Here is a 16,192-nt window from a genome sequence, read left to right as displayed (position 1 = left end):
TTTTGCCTGGGATATATAATTGGGCAAATTTTTCTGAAAAAAAATTAAGGGGATGAATTTTATACAGCTTATCATATGTGGGGTAATTTCGTGGGGGGCACTGGGTGTCATCACTAAAGTGAAGGAACCGCATGATCATCAGATATTGTGTTCTTCGCATAACTGATGAGTAAATGGGCATGTGGTGGATGGAATGGGCTGACCAATAGGAGTGGACTTCATTTTTTTTTTTGTCAGTCCCATATTTAACATGAGGCCCAAAAATATCTTGAACTCCTCCACTGTTACCAGTTTCCATTCATAGGGATGGGAATAACTGGAAGTTGGATTGTTGGCTATAAATTGTTGGGCGTAGAGGATACACTGATCTGCAATTGAATGTAATAATTCATCCATGAAAACTAAATTGAAAAAATGTATAGGTGCAAAATTTTTTGTGTTGGCCTAGACTCCAGGCTGCCTGGTAAAAAGGAGAATATTAGCTGCTCCTGATTCAGGCGGAAGCCATAGAGGGTTTGCAAAGGAATCTGGTAGACTGGCATTGGCCCTAACCCTTTGGGGCTGACATGATACTCCACTAGTCCCTGGCCTTTCTTGCAGAGGTACTCTGTTCCTGGTGGATGCCACTGCGCTAGAGGTGGATGCCACTGTGCTACAAGTGGATGTCACTGTGCTACAAGTGGATGCCACTGCACTACTGGTGGTAGCTTGCTCTTCACCAGAACGCTTTCTTTTGTAGGGCAAACTTTCTTTCTCCTCTGATTCTGTTACAGTTACACTACTTAGCACTGGCTCGTAATCAGAATCTGACAGAGAGACATAGCATTTGGTATGCCTCCTCACAGGTAAATTATTTTTTAGCCATTCTGATGACTGTGGGCTGTGGTGACACACTGCTGTGATGGGGACACTGGGTGAGATGTGGCTGCACTGATGGGTGCTGATGTGGCTGCACTGATGGGTGCTAATGCAGTTGCACTGATGGGTGCACAGATGGGTGCTGATGCAACTGCACAGATGGAGTGGTACTGATCAGCTACACTGATGTGATGGTTGGTGACGTGACTGCACAGATGGGTGCTAATGCGGCTGCACAGATGGGTGCTGATGAGGCTGCACAGATGGGTGCTGATGCAACTGCACATATGGGGTGGCACTGGTCAGCTACACTGATGTGATGGTTGGTTATGCGGCTGCACAGATGGGTGCTGATGTGGCTGCACAGATGAGGTGGCACTGGTCAGCTACACTGATGTGATGGTTGGTGATGCGGCTGCACACATGGGTGCTGATGCGACTGTACAGATGGTTGCACAGATGGGTGCTGATGTGGCTGCACAGATGGGGCAACACTGGCCAGCTACACTAATGTGGTGGTTGGTGATGTGGCTGCACAGATGGGTGCTGGTGCTGATGCAGCTGCACAGATGGGTGCTGATGTGGCTGCACAGATGGGGTGGCACTGGTCAGCTACACTGATGTGGTGGTTGGTGATGTGACTGCACAGATGGGTGCTGATGCAGCTGCACTGATGGGGCAGCACTGGTCAGCTACACTGATGTGGTGGTTGGTGATGCAGCTGCACAGATAGGTGCACTGAAGGGTGCTAATGGGCACTGATCAGGCTGCACTTATGGGCACTGATATGCACTGGGTGTCGCTGGGGGTGCACATGGGGTGTGTTCTGGAATGGTGTCCATAGATATCGTTCCAGAACTAGGGAAGAAGTTAAAAGCAAAGACATAGTATAACGAAAGGCAAAACTTTTTTTTTGGCTTTGGATTGAATGGAGATGGAATAGAACACCTATCAGGTTTTTATTGCTCCTATGGGAGATTCACCCTCTCTTTTTGTCCTGCCTACCATTATCTTTGAAAGTGAAAAAAGAAAATCCCAAATTTTGGTCTGTCCCCAGAAAAGTAATAGAGGGGAAATCTTCCAATGGCGACAACAGTTCTGGTGACCTGGGGTGCTCCAAGGAATTCCTTTAATTTGCAGGGATTTCATGTAACTACCACTGGCTCTGTTTTCATATGCTCCATACACTGCCTTGTTTGATAAATCACTTTGTGCTTGCATAGATATATAGTATTGTGCTATGTGCTTCTAAATCAATCAAGTATGCTATTAGGTTAAACAAGAATGAAAAACTTTAAACATGTATAAAATATATGGCTGTGATGTCTATACTGTATTTCAGGGGGTAACTTTGCAAACATCAAACCCCCTTTATGTTCTGTTCAGCTAAGATTTAAAGCACTTTTACATGGGCCACAGAGGTGTACTCTTAGCTAGAAAAAGCATGCATGATTATTATAGTTATATAACTATGATATAATTGTGTTTCAGAGACTGCAGCGCATATATGGTCTATCTCCTCTACGAAATATCTATAGAGCACCTGATCAAAGAGATCAAAACCTGAACCTCTTCAATCCTAAAATAATAAATCAGAAATCTAGAGACAATAAAAAGAGCCATGAAAAAAAACACAAACAAGAACAGAAGGGAAAACGTGACAAAAAATCTAAAGAGCACAAACAGGATCATGAAGATGAGTCTTCAGAGGAGGTGGATAGAACTGAAAGTAAAGCCAATGTGAATGAAGCCACTGCAACTTTACACCAGGATTTGTCAAGTGCTCAACCTAATGTGCCAAGCAAACAGGCAGTTCCAAAAGATAGTAAAGAAACATCAATGCTAGAGCTTCCTGCTGTGCCAAAATGTCCTGGCAAGCTATGGCAACCAAAAAGCTTGACTACAACAGTCAAAGCATTAACTGATGACGATCTTGCATTTGCCATTGCTGATTTCAAACCATTTCCAGAAAAAGAAGATGAACAAAGTAAACCTCCTACCCCAAAACAAATTCCACTCTTTAATGATGAAGACCTGTTGTTATAATTCATTACAAGAGCACAGGCACAAACAAACTCAGAGATGATGCTGTTCAATTAAAACATTTAAAATCATGTTAACCTATATATGTTGATGTAATACATTTTTAGGACGGTTGTCTTATTCACCACAATAAAAACTAGGAAGTTGCTGTGAAATACTGTCATTTCAAATCTATGCATGTTTGCTGTCGGAAACAAAGATAACATAAAGTCTAAGTGCAATGTTAAGATTGGTAAATCTATCCAATCTTTAAATCTGAAATAAATACTACTTTTGTCTCTTCCTAAATGAAGCTAATTTTCTACAACTCTGATAATAATAACGGTGTTAATAATAGTAATAATAATGATAATAATAGTAATAATGATTGTGCATGAGCTCCAGGTTCAGTCTAAACACAGGTTCAGACTGAACTTTGTTTGGATGTTTGTACAAATGCTGAACTTTTAGCCAAGCATCTTATATAGTAGTGTTTTTCCTACTGCTACTAAATATAACAGTGGTCACCAAACTGTGGCCCGTAGGCCGGATGTGGCCCTTTGCCGGCCTATAACTGGCCCTTGGGGCACCATTCTGTCTATTGACAACAACAATGGTGAACCGATCCATCCACTGACGTCAATGATGAGGTATGTTCCATCGATTGATACCAGTGATACGGCACCATTCTTCCCACTAACACAAATGATGAAACACTGCTCCTACCATTAATAGAAGGGGTCACTATTCCTCCCATTAAAACCAAGGATGGGGAATTGTTTACATCCACTGACACTGGGGCATTTTCTACTCCCACTGGCCATAGTCTGGCCCCCCTAAAGCCTGAAGGACAGTAAACTGGGCCTTTGTTTAAAAAGTTTGGAGACCCCAGATATATTGCATCATCCTTTTTCCACTGCCAGTAGTTCTGAAAGAGCAATAGGTGCCAGCATGTGCTGCTTCCACAGCAATCAGTGACATCACCTGGCCCCGTTCATTTGCTGCCTGGGTATCCCAAGCCATGTATACAAAGGGATACTGGCTGACAGAGTAGTCAAATATAGTCTCATGTCATCTGTCAAGAGCTAAGGGAGCTGTCATTTGTGGCAAGTGAGAAACTTTATTGGATGTGTCATTGGGTGTCGTTTGATCATGGATCGTGAATGGTTTTATAAAAGGACTTGTCAAAAAGTGTGTTTATTTACTATTTAGAGTTCATCTTTTGTGAATGACTAGGGGACACCTTGTATCCCTTACTTATTCACATAGAGGGAAGGAGATATCTGGGAAGCCTCCTTATTTTTAAGGAAGCTACCAGATTCTTATAAGCACCACCCCTACAGACCCCACAACCGCCAATCCAGGTTTATGGGGCACAGGCCTTTGTTCTCATCAGCTGGGGGACAAGGAGTTTTACCAGGGGGATTCTTGGTTTTTTTGCATGGGGTTACCTCTTGATCTTGGTCTGATATGGAATTTGAGGGGGAGCCCATGCCATTTTTTTCACCTCTTGACATCCATACTATATCCTCATCAAGGATAAGGGTCTGATATGTGTTTTTAGCGGGAAACCTGCACCATGTTTTTTATGTGTGTAGTCCTCCATTAACCGTTTTAGGACTGCCCTATAGCAGATATACTGCTGAAGGGCGGCACCTGTGCGCAGGATCACAAATACAGTATATATGCGACATTCTGCATTTCTGGGTAGGGGGCGCGCTCCCTACTCGCGCCGCAATTTGTGGCCACTGATGTCAATCACTGGGTCCTGGCCGGTAATTACCTGCCGGCACCCAGTGATTACCAAGCATCTCCAATGGGAAGGAAGATTGTTTTGTTTACAAACAATCTTCCTCCCTGTCAGCTCCAGCACACTGCTCAGGATGGCTGTGCACAGTACAGCCATCCAGATCAGTGTACTTACAATGAAGAACACCCCCCACCCCACCCCTTAGTAAAACACACAGTTAACCCTTTGATCACCCCTCATATTAACCCCTTCCTGCCCAGTGTCATTAGTACAGTGTCAGTGCTTTTTTTTCAGCACTGATCACTGTATTGGTGTCACTGGGGTGTCAGTGACACCAAGTTAGTTCCCCCCAGTGTCAGAATGTCCGCCGCAGTACCACAGTCCCATAGTCCTGCTAAAAGTCACTGATCGCTGCCATTACTAGTAGAAAAAAACCCTAAATATCTATACTGCCATTTGTAAACGCTATAACTTTCACGTAAACCAATTAATTTACACGTATTGGGGTTTTTTTTTTACCAAAGACAAGTAGCAGAATACATTTTGGTCTAAATTTATGACAAAATTTGGTTTTTGTAATTTTTTTACAGGACATATTTAATAGCAAAAAGTCCAAAATTTTGTTTTTTTCTCAAAATTGTTGGTGTTTTTTTGCTTATAGCTCAAAAAATTTAAAACGCACAGGCAATCAAATACCACCAAAAGAAAGCTCAATTTGTGGGAAAAAAGAACATATATTTCATTTGGGTGCAACGTTTCATTGTCAGTTAAAGTAACGCAGTGCCGTAATGCAACAAATGGCCTGGTCATGAAGGTGGGTAAATCCTCAGGAGGGCAAGTGGTTAAGATCTATATCAATCACTCATTTAGGATAAGGGTTTGTTTACAAACAGAAGTAAGTGGTTGGGAGCATTTACCGGCAATATAAACAGCATTTTTTTTTCTTCACAAGGTTAAGGGCATCCCAAACGCATGTCTTTTAAAGGAATTTTGCATTTTTTATGTTTCACCTTAAACATCATTAAATGCTGTGCACCACCAAACAGAATTTTTTAAAGAATTGTTTTTGCTTTGATACATATTCCCCAGAGCAGTGACCAGTGTCTATAGTTTGACAATCCCTTGCCTAGTAGCCTAGATAATGGTCATTACTGTTTTTCCTGGCTCCCATTATTTATTTATTTTATTTATTTCAGGTACTTATATAGCGCCATCAATTTACACAGCGCTTTACACATATATATTGTACATTCACATCGGTCCCTAACCCTCAAGGGGTGTATAATCTAAGGTCCCTAATTCACATTCATACATATACATACTAGGGCCAATTTAGACAGGAGCCAATTAACCTACCAGCATGTCTTTGGAGTGTGAGAGGAAACCGGAGTACCCGGAGGAAACCCACACAGTCACAGGGAGAACATGCAAACACCAGGCAGTGCCTTGGTTGGGATTTGAACCAGCAACCCTAGTACTGCCAGGCAGAAGTGCTAACCACTTAGCCACTGTGCTGCCCATTGACTTCAGTGTGCTTCAGATTTAGGACCTGAACTTTAGTAATGTTTGGTGAACTGTCCCTAAAACCAAGTACGTGAGCTCATCCCCGAAACTGCACTGACAGTGCTAAAAGAAAAATCATTAACAATTACAGAGGCAGATTTACATGAGTGTTACAGAGCAATTACAATAAAAGAATAGAGATAATATGTTATGCAAGTCCTTCATCTTAAGTTCTGTTTCATGGCTGAGAGAGAGTGAGAAAGTGGCCAAGCTGCAATTTTAACAATACACAAGCATACAAAAAACAGCCACGTTGACACCCATCCATTGGGTGTCCTCTGTCAAATCGGCATTTTTTACAGGATTCTGCCATGATTATTGACACCCCTTCTTGAGGGTATTTTTGATGCAAATACACCCATATAATCCACTATTGGGTATTATGTGTGGAATCTTTTCTAGAAGATGGGATCTTCAATATAAATATATATATATACAGTCAGGTCCATAAATATTGGGACATCAACACAATTCTAACATTTTTGGCTCTTTACACCACCATAATGGATTTAAAATGAAAAGAACAAGATGTGCTTTAACTGCAGACTGTCAGCTTTCATTTGAGGGTATTTACATCCAAATCAGGTGAACGGTGTAGGAATTACAACAGTTTGCATATGTGCCTCCCACTTCTTAGGGGACCAAAAGTAATGGGACAGAATAATAATCATAAATTAAACTTTCACTTTTTAATACTTGGTTGCAAATCCTTTGCAGTCAATTACAGCCTGAAGTCTGGAACACATAGACATCACCAGACGCTGGGTTTCATCCCTGATGATGCTCTGCCAGGCCTCTACTGCAACTGTCTTCAGTTCCTGCTTGTTCTTGGGGCATTTTCCCTTCAGTTTTGTCTTCAGCAAGTGAAATGCATGCTCAATCGGATTCAGGTCAGGTGATTGACTTGGCCATTGCATAACATTCCACTTTTTTCCCTTAAAAAACTCTTTGGTTGCTTTTGCAGTATGCTTTGGGTCATTGTCCATCTGCACTGTGAAGCGGCGTCCAATGAGTTCTCAAGCATTTGGCTGAATATGAGCAGATAATATTGCCCGAAACACTTCAGAATTCATCCTGCTGCTTTTGTCAGCAGTCACATCATCAATAAATACAAGAGAACCAGTTCCATTGGCAGCCATACATGCCCACGCCATGACACTACCACCACCATGCTTCACTGATGAGGTGGTATGCTTAGGATCATGAGCAGTTCCTTTCCTTCTCCATACTCTTCTCTTCCCATCACTCTGGTACAAGTTGATCTTGGTCTCATCTGTCCATAGGCTGTTGTTCCAGAACTGTGAAGGCTTTTTTAGATGTCGTTTGGCAAACTCTAATCTGGCCTTCCTGTTTTTGAGGCTCACCAATGGTTTCCATCTTGTGGTGAACCCTCTGTATTCACTCTGGTGAAGTCTTCTCTTGATTGGTGACTTTGACACACATACACCTACCTCCTGGAGAGTGTTCTTGATCTGGCCAACTGTTGTGAAGGGTGTTTTCTTCACCAGGGAAAGAATACTTCAGTCATCCACCACAGTTGTTTTCCGTGGTCTTCCGGGTCTTTTGGTGTTGCTGAGCTCACCGGTGCGTTCCTTCTTTTTAAGAATTTTCCAAACAGTTGTTTTGGCCACGCCTAATGTTTTTGCTATCTCTCTGATGGGTTTGTTTTGTTTTTTCAGCCTAATGATGGCTTGCTTCACTGATAGTGACAGCTCTTTGGATCTCATCTTGAGAGTTGACAGCAACAGATTCCAAATGCAAATAGCACACTTGAAATGAACTCTGGACTTTTTATCTGCTCATTGTAATTGGGATAATGAGGGAATAACACACACCTGGCCATGGAACAGCTGGGAAGACAATTGTCCCTTTACTTTTGGTCCCTTAAGACGTGGGAGGCCAATATGCAAACTGTTGTAATTCCTACACCGTTCACCTGATTTGGATGTAAATACCCTCAAATTAAAGCTGACAGTCTGCAGTTAAAGCACATCTTGTTCGTTTCATTTCAAATCCATTGTGGTGGTGTATAGAGCCAAAAATTTTAGAATTGTGTCGATGTCCCAATATTTATGGACCTGACTGTATATATAGTAGTCCAACAATATCCAAAGATATTTATTATATATATTTAAAGTAATGACTAAGTACATAGCTTTTCTAGCTCCATGCTACTGTCACTACTATTACATCACACTCTCTCTCCCTAACTGCATTTTTGTTCTCTGACACTTAGGAAAATGCTGTGAGAGGAGTGAGATTCCTTGGCTGGGATGGAAGACTTGCTGCTATGGTTTCCATTATAAGCAAATAGGTGATTTAACATACCAACATCTAACTTATAAATGCAACATCAAATCATTAAACATATACAGTAAGAGTCAGTTGATGGCACATCCTTTTGTTTGCTGGCTAATAATATATACAAAATTAATGTAAAATGTGTTACTTTGACAGCACTTTTAAATATTGGCTGAATTAAAATATACTTTAGCTGGCATTTACCTTTGCTTTGCTGCACAGTTTTAAAATTTTCCAGAGGTGGCAAGAACTGTGGATCTGCACATAATCACTGACAATGGGGCAAAGAAACAAATATTATTAGATTATTTTCTGTGCTAGTGTAATGTTTTTTTTGATTTAAAATGAAAAAATGCCACATATAGCCACTAGATGGCGCTAAGTATCATTGGAATTTCCTATGATACTTAGTGCCATCTAAAGGCCAAATGAGGGATTTTCCCTTTTAAACCCAGGGAAAACTTTAAAGCAGGAAAGGAAAAAAAAATAAAAACTTTTCCTTTTTTTGCCCCATTAGCACAAACTGGACAACAATTTTTTTAAGTCTGCAAATGTTGACAAAATTTACAAACATGATTGTTAAAGATCTCACTTTAACAATCATGAAAGAGGGGACAAATATCCTTTACTATCTACATCCTATCTTTCTTATATGGTATAAAAAGGGAATTAGTCATTTGTAGCTTTATGTTTTACAGGAAGAAAATTCTACATCCAGTAGAAGATGTCCTTACCAGAAGGTGCTCCCCCAGTGAGATCTCTCTCCTGCCCTAAGTCTCTCCCTAGTGAAATCTGAACTCCAATACACACAGCGTCCTTTTTATTGTTAATACTGCCAGGTGAAATCTGCACTATGTATAAGTCCTAGTTCAAGAATATTTGCATCAACTCCTTCATGATCTGGCTCTAGAGCATGTGTATTACCACTTCAGTCACTGCTCTTCGGTGCATGTGTATTAGCCCATTCCTGGCCAGTCTCCATAGTACTGAAGACATGAAACAGGAGACAGTAATTGAAAACATGCTATAGGTGTTGTTGGAGACTAGGAACATGCCATATATTCAGAAAGTAGAGGGCCCCATATATTCAGCAAAGAGATGGCCCACTCCAGCAAAAAAAAATCCCCATATACTCAGCAAACAGACAGCCCCATATATTCAGCAAAGAGATGGCCCACTCCAGCAAAGAGATATTCCCATATAGCAAAGAGATGGCCCAATCCAGCAAAGAGACATCCCCATATATTCAGCAAAGAGATGGCCCAATCCAGCAAAGAGACATTCCCATATAGCAAAGAGATGTCCCAATCCAGCAAAGAGACATCCCCATATAGCAAAGATACATCCCAATCCAGCAAAGAGACATTACAATCCAGAAAAGAGACATCCCCATGCAGCAAAGAGATGGCCTAGTCCAGCAAAGGGGCATCCCAAATATAGCAAAGAGACAGCCAAGTCCAGCGATGAGATCTCCCTATATATTCAGCAAAGAGACATCCCATCCAGTAAAGAGACATCCCAATTCAGCAAGGAGAGATCCCCTGCCAACAAAGAGACAGTCACAGCCCAATCCAGCAAAGAGAAATCCCTATCTAGTAAAGAGAAAGCCCAATCCAGTAAAGAGACATCCCCATCCAGCAAGGAGACATCCCCAGCTAATAAAGAGACAGTCACAGCCCAATTCAACAAAGAGACAGTGAGAGCACACCTCCATGCACCGCTCAGCCTTCACAGCTATTCACACTGTTCTGCAGTACCTGCCTGTCCTCTCCGCCAGGCATCATTCCTCTGAGGTCCCCTGATCCCCTGTACTAGGTCTGCGCTCTAAGCAGTCCCCTTTACCAAAGTCCAAGTTCTGTTCTCGGCAGCCAGATAAAAGGCGGAGGCTAGGAGGCGGAGCACTAGTATGCGGTGGAGCAGGAAGTTGCATTCTCCTCTGCCGGGACCTGTGAATGCACATGACTGGTTGCTAGGACACCAGGCGACCATTCATTTTGACAGTGGTGGCCAGCAGGAGGCTGGGACTCAGGAGTAATTGGAGTGGGGGGCACCAGAGGCAGTCGGGACTAATTGTCAGTATAAAACAAAGGGGAGAAGCCAGCTGTATAAGCTGTCCCCCCCCCCCATCCCGGTGGTGGCCCTGCTTGACCCTAGACCCTACTACATGTACAAACAACAAATATCATACACATATGTGATATCCCTGCAATCATAAGGATCAGGAAAATGTATTTTGGGTTGTTCTTTGGTGGTAAGTTATGATAATAGCAAGAAATATACAATTAATCTTACATTTTATTTTTGATCCCTAGTTCTGGGGGTGTGCAATCACATGCTCTAGAAAGCTGGGCTTTGGACTGCCAGAAGGCACCAGAGTCCATGGGTGGGCGAATGATATACACCTAGCCAGAGCTTTTTTTCTCGGAAAATAGGTGCAGGAACTCAACCACGACCCCCCCTCTCCCTGCACACACCCTCCAAACTGCATCAAATAGTGGATGTGGTCAAATTTCACTAACAATGGGAAGGTCTTAAAGAGGCATTAAATATCAGGAGTGCATTACTTCCAGAGTGCACTTTTTGGCAGGGGTGTGGGGTGGGGTTTACACACAGAGTGCAGAGTTCAGGAGTGTGCTGCATACAGAATGGAGAGCTCAGGAGTGTGCTGCATACAGAGTGCAGAGCTCAGCCATCTTCTACAGCTGCTCACCTCTGCATCCCTCATCCACATCTCACTTTCACCCCTCTTCAGCTCTGACGTCTGTATGCAACCTTCCCTCCACTGCACCCATCTTCTCCCCACTCCTTAAAAGTGAGCAGGGAGCACAGGGCCGGAGCCAGAGATGGTGGAACTGAGTTCCACCAAGTTCCAGCTGAAAGAAAATCCCTGCACCTAGCACTTTAAAATGATCTGCAGCTGGACAGATGTGTCACCTGCCTAGTGCCTGCTATGTATGTCTATTGATCCTTCCAGTCATGTTGCTATATAACATGTTGCTGTTGGGTTGCCACACATTAGACTACAGAGGCTAAAAGTTGTAGCTAGCATAACAGTCCAGGGAAAAGTTGGGGATGGAGTGTACCTGTCACATTTTGGCATCTCATAAGGTAAATTGGTAACAATGAAAGGTCTTTAGCAGTATACAAGGGGTTGAGTACCTTGTTCCCAGCTGGGGTATAATGTGTATTTTTCCTGGGACAGTCACAACTGTGATGGTATGTGGTGCCTGATCCCTTCCCTTCTCACCAACTCATGACCAAAAGACCAGCCGATCTTGCACCGCGCTGTCACATGCATAACAATGCCTCTCTCAGCTGGGCCCTGTACAAAGATTTTCCAGCTCGCCGGATCACAATCTATGTGCCAGCAGCCTGAGAGTGATTTTTACTGGGTTAGGTTAATTACACTATTAACCCTTCACACTGCCACTACCGCCTTTTTACAGAAAAGGAGGAAACTCACAAATCATAGCAATAACACTACGATATTAGCACAAGCGTCTGTAACACACACTGTCACCACAAACAGGGATATTCAGAGGATTATTACATACAGTAGCACTCTTCAAGAGACAGGGATTCTTTAGTTTGCATTAAAAGCTTTAGAGACAGTTTCAACACTTTTCAAAATAGGGTTTATTACTAAAAAAGTCAAAACGGTGCAATTAAAATATTTACAGAAAAAAATGTTACAAAGACATAAAGAGAACAGTAAAGCAACAGAGAAATAAAAAAGAAAGGAGTTAAGAAGGCAGAATACTTGCAAAGTCCTGGTTTTAGCAGAGTCAAATTGTCTGAGCAAAAAAGGTTGCCTTGGCTCTCAAGTCCATTAAGATGTTTCTTGATTGATGTTAAATGAGAGCTACTCTTCACAAGGCCTGTCAGTCCTTTTCTATTATATTAAAGGGGTGCCGCCTGAGAGCAAATGACCAATCATCCAGTTTGGGGATGGGTTCTAGGAGGTCACCAAGTTTTTGACCAAGTCGCACTACAATTTCATACTAATGTTAATAACCTCCAATATGTGCAGGTGGCATTCTAGCAACTAGCAAATTAATATTCAGAATTATATTTCAAACCCAGGGATACCAAATACAGCGCACCCTTGTCACCCAGGAGGGAAGAGACTGCTTTCTCCTCTCTCCTATGTGCAAGCATAGTTATGTAGGACCTTGCTTGGCTCGGCATGAAATTATCTCTCCAAATATATACCTAATATTAATGTGCCCAGTTCCTGTTGGATGGTATGAACTATAGGTGAAAATGGTTACGTGTGGAAAAGACGTTTTATGGCACACTCTGCATTCCTAGAGCCCTAATGGCCTAACAGGTCATGTGTGATGGCTGACTGAGTTATTATTTTATGATAGGGCAGAGGAAAGTGGTTTTCATAGTTCCTGAAAAACAGACATCCTGCACAAGACTAATTAGCGGTTTACAGCTCGCCTCTATTTGTGTTTTATTTAACCATTAGCCGCCTGGCCAATGGCCGTTTGGCGGCTTGAAAAGCGCTGCAGCTTTCCGGGTGCACGACATTTGGCGTGCTCCCGCACATGCGCGGTTTGCGCGGTTGCAGAGCGACGCAGCAGTGCGATCTGTCACCGCCCGTGCACCTCGGACACGGCCGATGACAGATCCGAGTACTGACTCCCGTTGCCGGTACCATGTGACCTGCTGTGACCAATCACAGCAGGTCACATGACAGTTGTATACAATGGATGGCTTCATTCATGATGCCATCCATTGTATACTAGTGCCTAGCTGTGAATAGTCACAGCTAATCACATGCACATGTCATGTGATTAGCTGTGACCAAATCACAGCTAAGCACAAAAAAAAAAAAAAAGCTGAATGAATCGATTTCATTCAGGTAAATGCTTGCTTATAGCAAAGTAATTCTTTGCTATAAGCAAATTGTGTAAAAAAAAAAAAATACTGATCACTTCCCCAAAGTAGTACAGTGTTACTATGGTAACATTGTACTATTTTGGTCATAGTAAAATATGAAAAAAAATCTTAAAAAAATAAAAAAAAATGTAATAAAAAATTAAATATAATAAAAAAATAAAAAAAAATAAAAAAAAATATATATATATATTTTTTTCATACTGTCACCAGTCAGTGTCGCTGTTCACCGCCATGCCAGTTATATGATGATGCTGTACTGCACTGGTGACAGTATGTAAAAAAAAAAAATAGTGAAAATAATTTTTTTAATTTTTTCATTTTCCGAAAAATTATGACAAAAAATACAACTTCAAAAAACTCGCCATGCCTCTTATGAAGTACGTCGGACTGTCTACTCTGCAAAAAGGGGTCATTTGGGGGATATCTGTACTGTTCTGACATTCTTGGACCTCAAGATATTAGATTGGCTGTCAGTACTTCAGGATTGATCAATATTCAGATCTATACCATAGTTTGTGAACTCTATAACTTTCCTACAAACTAAAAAATACATCCTAATTTGGGTTATTTTCACCAAAGACATGTAGCAGAATACATCTCGGCCTAAATTTATGAAGAACAATTATTTATTTGTAAACTTTTATAACAGAAACAAAGAAAAATGTGTTTTTTTTTCAAAATTTTTGGTCTTTTTTTGTTAATTTAGCAAAAAATAAAAACCCCAGCGGTGATTAAATACCACCAAAAGAAAGCTCTAGTTGTGTGAAGAAAATGATCAAATTTTAGTTTGGGTACAATGTTGTATGACCGCGCAATTGTCATTCAAAGTGTGAGAGCGCTGAAACCTGAAAACTGGCCTGGGCAGGAAGGTGTAAAATTGCACGGTATTGAAACGGTTAAGATAAGATGCTATTTTGAAGTTTTTACAACTTACAGCTACAAATTCTATTTTCTAGAGCAGTGTTTCTCAACCTTTTTGCAGTCAAGGCACCCTTTAAAATTATGGGCAGTCCCAAGGCACCCTTTAAAATGATGGAGAGTCTTGAGGCACCCCATTCTAAAATATTGGTAGATCCTCTTGACCAACAATGCAAAAAAAAGACAGCCTTTGTGAACCCAGAAGGTTTATGGCAGTATGTCTGGATGCCCTTTGGGCTGAATGGGGCTTCCGCTACATTCCAGAGGATGATTGATGAAATTTTCAGCCCACATCAACCCTATGAAGTAGCCTATCCTAGATGATGTGGCTTTGGAGCACAGATTGTGAAAGCCACCTACCTAAAGTGCAGGCTTGACTAAAATCCATTAGAAAAGCAGACTTCACAACAAACTCAAGAAGTGGCCATAGAGTTAGGAAAGGCCTGGTATCTGAAATACAACATTGGGCGGGGTCTAATCAAACCTCAAATCATTAATGTAAAATCCATAGTGTATTGGCCTGTTTCTCCCTTCCTACTCCTGACCTGCTCCTGCCACCAAGAAACAAGTTTGGCTATGTTTGATTATTATTGTAAGTTCATCCCAAACTTTGACACGGTGGCAGCATCCTTAACTGACCTAAGCAAGGGCAAGAACTCTTCTATAGGAATTAAGTGGAATCCAAAGGCTGAATAAACCTGTCAAAGTTTCACAGTTTGAAGCAGGCTCAGTGCAGACAGCCAGTGCTGGTAGCTCGAGACTTCAAACAAAGAATCTGTGGTCCAGGCTGATCGCCTCAAGTGTAGGGCTGGAGTCTGTGTTGTCCCAAATGGTAGGTGGAGAAGAACACTCAGTGGTCTATATGAGTTGAAAGATGACCTCGGCAGGAACTATGGTAACGTAGAATGAGAGTGAGTGGCCATTCAGTGGGCCTATAGAGGCTGATGGTACTACTGGCTGAGCGCTGCCTTCCGACTCATAACGGACCTTGCTCCTTTATAATAGATGGCCCAGGCTAAGGACCACAATTCTGAGGATTACCTCTCTGATGGTGGAGTATACCTGCCTCAGGTTTTGGTGTTTCACAAGGTAATCTAGTGGCAGTGAAAAGTCTGTAGCAGGGGGTTAAGCACTGGTCATATCTTGCTCTCCACCTGGGGTATAATTTTGTCCTTTTCCTGGTATAATCAATGCTGTTTGGGAAAGGATGCATGAAGGCTGTGATGGAACATGTCTGCAGGTCTAAGACCAGTGTGGTCTCACTACTAGCCAGGATGCTAAATACCTTTATGCTGGATTTTGGACTGTGATTATTACCCCTGCAAGGGAATCTCTTGGGTTGTGTTTGTTGGAACACTGACTAAAAAACATGGGCAGGAAGTCCTTAAACGCACTTGGAGTTTGGATTACCTCTCTGCGAGCTCTCCACTTGAAGCTGAGCCCCACACTAGCTAAAAGAATTTTTAAATAATTATACTAATGAACAATATTTTCTTGGCTGTGTTTCTGTACTTATTATTATATATCTTCCTGTATATACAGTATTTTAAAATAAAATTGTGCAATGATGTAAACATACTGTATGTAAAGGGCTGTGTCAGCACGCTTCATAAAGAGATTGATGTGGATGGCTGATATATATTCTTGTATTGTAAAATCTTTGAATTGGTCTGTATCCTGGCAGTAGTTTACATTCCACCCCTCTTTCCACGACAGTACTTCATCTGCTAGTTCAATATTTGCTAGATAAGCCTGACATTCCTTTGATTGTGGGTAATTTTAATGGGCTCATATGCCCATGTTTAGACAAGCATCCTCCTTTGGATGTAGGCCCCCATTATAAAGGAAATACATTTCAAATATTCTTTCAAG

The 16,192-nt window shown here is 41.8% G+C and overlaps 1 protein-coding gene across 1 annotated transcript in view; it reads left to right on the top strand.

Moving 5' to 3' along the window:
• KNG1 (kininogen 1) overlaps positions 1 to 3,189 on the top strand; it is a 48,745-nt gene extending 45,556 nt beyond the window's left edge. The window contains exon 10 of the mRNA XM_089675594.1: positions 2,350 to 3,189. Coding sequence (XP_089531720.1) covers positions 2,350 to 2,904 — 555 coding nt within the window. The 3' untranslated portion in view covers positions 2,905 to 3,189. The remainder of the gene's footprint in view (positions 1 to 2,349) is intronic.
• The last annotated feature ends 13,003 nt before the right edge of the window (positions 3,190 to 16,192 follow it).

The sequence above is a fragment of the Staurois parvus genome, unplaced genomic scaffold, assembly GCF_062004578.1.
Source record: "Staurois parvus isolate SC_StPar_1 unplaced genomic scaffold, SC_StPar_1.0 ptg000155l, whole genome shotgun sequence".
Classification (NCBI taxonomy): domain Eukaryota; kingdom Metazoa; phylum Chordata; class Amphibia; order Anura; family Ranidae; genus Staurois; species Staurois parvus.
This window is presented reverse-complemented; position numbering and strand designations above follow the sequence as displayed.